General features: G+C 40.7%; 1 protein-coding gene across 2 annotated transcripts in view; it reads left to right on the top strand.

Annotated features, from left to right (window-relative positions):
- The window catches only part of Abl1 (ABL proto-oncogene 1, non-receptor tyrosine kinase), a 121,711-nt gene that overhangs the window by 499 nt on the left and 116,115 nt on the right, over window positions 1–5,097 (top strand). The window contains exon 2 of one of the 2 annotated variants that reach the window (XM_015497430.2): window positions 267–1,103. In XM_015497430.2, coding sequence (XP_015352916.1) covers window positions 968–1,103 — 136 coding nt within the window. In that variant the 5' untranslated portion in view covers window positions 267–967. Of the gene's footprint in view, window positions 1–6; window positions 1,104–5,097 lie in introns of those variants that run through there. The other variant, XM_015497429.2, reaches the window with a different exon arrangement.

Genomic DNA, 5,097 nt, shown 5'->3' with positions numbered 1-5,097 from the left:
CTCCTCCCCCCGTGGCCGCCCCCGGCTTGGGGCCGCGCGCGTCCTCCGGCCCGTGCTGCCCGCTCCCGCGCCGGGACGCCGGGGTGGTCTCACTCGCCCCCGACCGGGGACACCCGGCTTCTTACTTGATGCGTGGAGGAGCGTCGTCCCCGACGTAAGCCGCCGGTGCTCGCCCCCGCCGCCCCGGCCCACGCCCGGCCGCCGAGCCCCCCGCCCGCCGGAGGAGAGCCCCTGCCCACTGTCAGGCGTTCTCTCCTGTCCTCCAGGTTGCTCCCGCGAGCCTTGATGCCCTGACTTCTTCCAATGTCACCTTCGGCCCCCTCGGTCCCAGTGCAGCCAAAAACTTCAATGCAAAGGAAAAGCCTGGATTGGTTTCACAGGCCTTTTAAAAAGCGGACTTAAAAGTTGCTGGCAATGCATTCCTTCTTGTCAGAGTGGAGGGCAAGCTCGCTGAAATCTGGGTGACCCGTGCCCTTTCCCGGAGAGCAGGGTAGGGAAGGAAGAGGGGCAGGAAATTTGTTGGAAGATGGAGAAACCAAGATAGGGGGTTGGTGACTTCCACAGGAAAAGTTCGGAAGTAGCATCCAAGGACGATCCTTTTTACTTGTGAATGGAAAAGACTGTAGGACTGTTGACCTAGCGTCGCCTGTGAATATTTGTGTTTAAATTTTTCTTCTTGGGGATGAAAAAAAAAAAACTGTTATTCAGCCTGTGAAACATACTTAAAATCAAGAAACTTAAAATCAAGTTAAACTGCGAAAATAATTGGAACTCCTGTTTACATCTGTCAACCTAAAGGTCCGCTCCCCTTTGTCACGGAAGGTGTCTTTCTGTGATTGACCTCAGTTAACTTGGGGAGATGCAGTAAATGTGAAATCCCACGCATATATCCTTTTCCTTCTAAGTCCACTCACCGTTCTGGAAGATCTTGAACCCTCTTCTGGAAAGGGGTGCTTATCATTGCTTTATGGGGCAGCAGCCTGGAAAAGTTCTTGGGGACCAACGAAGGCCGAGTTTGCCTGCCCTGCACTTTATCAAAGGAGCAGGGAAGAAGGACTCATCAAGGCATGGGGGTCCACACTGCAATGTTTTTATGGAACATGGTGAGTTCTTTTTCAAGATTTCTGGTCATATTTTTCCTTACACCTTCAGCTTAGGCTGTCAAGGAGGTTTTTGAAACAGCAGTACTTGTGTCAGTTCCTTCCAGTTCTACTTAACATTTTTGTTACTGTAGTTATCTCTTAGTTGCCGACAGAAACTTTCTTTGTATAAGAAAATTAGGGCTTTATTCAAAAATCTGTTTGAGTTGCTTACTTCTTGCCTGATTGATTGAACTTTTTGTTCACTGTTGACCTTGGACAAGCCGTTTTACTGTTCCAGGGCCTCAGTTTCATGATAGGGTTGGTCTTAAGTGGCTTCTTGGGATTCCTAATTCTGTCATTTGCTTTAACTGAAGGCACAGACTTCCTCTAACTGCATGAATCCTCTACTACTATTTCTGTAGAGAGCTTTTATCCTATTCCTAAAGTGGTTTGTGTTCTAAAAAGTTAAGAACCACATCCGAGTTGACACTAGTATCCTTGTTTTTTTTCAATCAAAAGTAGGATTTGAAAATACTCACTTTTGTGCTCTGTGGAAAAGATTGAACTGGAAAGCAGCATTTCTGATGAATTGAGGGCACACATCTTCTAATTATTTTACCTTCCATAAGGAGTAACTCTCCCCACTGATGATATGTTGCATCTTCCTCTCTCCCTGTTTAGAATGACATTTGGGCAATAAAGATTGTCTTTGACACTTTTGTGAACATAGCTGGCATTTGAGTGCTGACAGTACATGTTACATTGTTCACTTCCAAGAATCCTGTGTGAAGTTAAAGCTGAGGGTCAGCTTAACTGATATGTGTAAAGAGGCCAGCCAGGATCCGTTAATTAGGGTCGTGTTTGTGCTGCTGCAGCTTGATATTTTTCAGGCTTTGCTTAGTATTAAGGTATGAATTGAGCCCACCCTTCCCACGAGTGGATGTGCAGTGTGTGCAGATGGTGTGCACTTTGAAATTCAAAAATATTCACTTCATCTAAGTTAATCTGGATTTTACTTCACCTTGAAACATCGGATTTACTTGAGTATTATTTTAGGCAGGCAAATGTGGTAATATATGATCTTCTCAAATTCAGTATTTAAAAAGGAAATATTTACATTTTAACTAGTGGTGATCATTCATGCAGCCTTAGATAGTGAAAATTGCCACAGCCTTTTTGGAGAGTTTTAGATGAATTTGTATGTCAGTGACCCAGTAATCTCACTGGAAAGCCAAAATTTTATCATTGGCAAAAACAAACCAAAACAAAAAAATACTCTCGGTTGTGTTTCTTGAAAGAAAAGATCTTTCCTTTCAAGGAAAACAACCGGGAGTGTGTGTGTGTGTGTGTGTGTGTGTGTATATATATATTTTTTTCTTTCTTATTGTTGTTGTTGTTTTTTTTTTTTTGCCAATTATAAAATGTTAGCTTTCTAGTGAAATAGGATTTTGGATAACTTTTGTATATCACTGTGATGTAGAGCTTGGTGTAATATTTACGGCTGTGATATTTTGATACTTTATAATGAAAGCTATAACTTAAAAGATCTACGTAAATAAGTGAACCAGTGTTTTCTAAATGATCAACATGTGATATAGAAGCATGCACAGGTGGAAGCTCCATTCAAAGTACAAGGTGAACCAGGAGATTCTAATGTCATAGAATACAAAAGTTTATCGATATGGTTTCAGATTCTACCTGGCCTCCAGCCTTTAAGAAACCACCATGTACAGAGGTTTTCAGTGTAGCAGAAAAGAATATCTGTTATTACCCATGAAATTTGCCTTTCTGGGAGAAAACATAATAAAAATATTTGTTTTTAAATCAATAAGTATATTTTTAAGTTTTAGTTTTAATTTCTAAGATGGTAAGTATTGATGAGATAATCCATATAAATTAAAGTTCTTTGGGGTCATCAGTAATTTTCAAAAGTGGAGCAAGAGCAGAGATTAAAAAGTTTGGGGGCTGGGGTTGTAGCTCCAGTGATAGAGTGCTCTCCTAGCATGTGGAAGGTACTGGGTTCGATCTTCAGCACCACATAAAAATAAAATAAAGATAATGTGTCCATCTACAACTAAAAAAAATATAAAAATATTTTAAAAAGTTTGGGAACCATTACCACAGGAAGTCTGTTCAGAGGGTACACAAGCAGACTTTGAAGGACTAACAGTGAATTGATGTCTGTGCTTACGGTAAGTAGAAAGAAAGCATTTGGAGATCTATCCATATGGTATGACCCTTTTTTTTTTTTTTCCTGGAGAGAGTACCAGGTATTAAACTCAGGGGCACTTGACCGCTGAGCCACATCCCAGATCTATTTTGTATTTTGTTTAGAGACAGGGTCTCATTGAGTTGCTTAGCACCTCATTGTTGCTGAGGCTGGCTTTGAACTCAAGATCCTCCTACCTCAGCCTCCTGAGCTATTGGGATTATAGGTGTGCGCCAGTGCACCGGGCTAGTATGACCCGGATGGAGAAAATTTTAAAGTTTTTACTTTTGTGATGTTCCAAATGTGTTTTTACAACAAATTTGTGTTATTTTGTAATAAAATTGAAAGAAAAACTGAATTGTTGACAGCTGGATCAATAATCACTTCTTTGTTGTACCTATTGATGAAAGATTGTCATGATTGAAGACAAGTCAGTTTCTTTGGACCTTGAGGATTCTTTTTCTGGAGAAATACACTGTTATTTTTGTATTACAAATTGTTCTTGCTCTTTCACAGGCTGATCTTTCTAGAGTTTGTTGATGTCCTTGTAAATTGGATTGAAAAACTTGGAAGTAAGAAACACAGTGTTAGACCAGACATGAATCTGGAAGCCTAGAATGGTGTTGATGATGGTTGGTGGTTGGTGGTATGGTGGTGAATTTGAAAGGAGTGGGCAGATGGCAGCTTTTGCCAGGATCATTCAGGTCAGAAGGGCCTGGTCATATGGACAGTGTATGTGTGTGTTGGGGGGCTGTGGTGTTATTTTACACCACATGCTCTTTTCACATTTTAGTGGTTTAACTAAGAAAATTCTCTTAGGAAAATTGAAAGCATTCACTGGTAAAACTTTTTCTAGTGTATCTTTTTTCTTCAGCAAATATTTATCGTGCCTATACTATGTGCTAGGTAGCGTTTTGGTGAATGGTGATACATATGAGAAGAAAAAAATATCCTTGTCCTCTTAGGACTTGCATTCTAGTGGGAGTAGACAAACCATCAATATACTAAATAAATAACTGTAATTTGCCGTGTAATTATTGCAGATCGTTTTTGTTCTTTTTAGGGTATATACAGCAGGGTATATTTTGACATATCATACCTATGGGGACAGATCCCATTCTTGTGGGTTGTACATGGTGTGGAGTTAGACTGGTCCTGTATCATTGAAGATTTTCTGCTAGTTTTTTTTTTTTTTTAAGTGAGATGTGTCTATTATGTGAATTTCTATAAAACTATTCAAGTATTACTTAAAAATATTGTACTATTAGACTGTCTTTGGTGCAAGATTAGGATGCATGGAATACTCTTGAAGAGAGTTTTGAGTAACCTATATTCAGGAGTATTGAAGAGTCCAAATTGACATATATCATAGCTTTGTGACAATTTAGTGAACATTTTTCTGGTTTGGAAAAAGGGTAACAGGTTAATTGTTTCATTTTGTGCGATATAGTTAATATTACAGTTGAGAAAATTTGCAGCAGTGTTGCAAAAGGTCATCCTCCCTGTGTGGAGATTTTGCACCACTGTCCTCAGTTTCCCCCTTGAAGGCGCAGTCCTACAGCCACTGGTGTAGAAGCGGCACTCTGAGGGACTACAGAGATGACAGGCAGTGAGCCCGGGGAATTCTAGGTGCAGGAAGACTGAAGCATGGTCATATGCCACTGGGGAGTATAGTGTGGCTCTAATTACTTCTTTTTCTTTCTTTTTTTTAGTTGTAGATGGACACAGCACCTTCCTTCCTTCCTTCCTTCCTTCCTTCCTTCCTTCCTTCCTTCCTTCCTTCCTTCCTTCCTTCCCTCCCTCCTT

This window comes from Marmota marmota, unplaced genomic scaffold (assembly GCF_001458135.2).
Source record: "Marmota marmota marmota unplaced genomic scaffold, marMar, whole genome shotgun sequence".
Lineage (NCBI taxonomy): Eukaryota > Metazoa > Chordata > Mammalia > Rodentia > Sciuridae > Marmota > Marmota marmota.
This window is presented reverse-complemented; position numbering and strand designations above follow the sequence as displayed.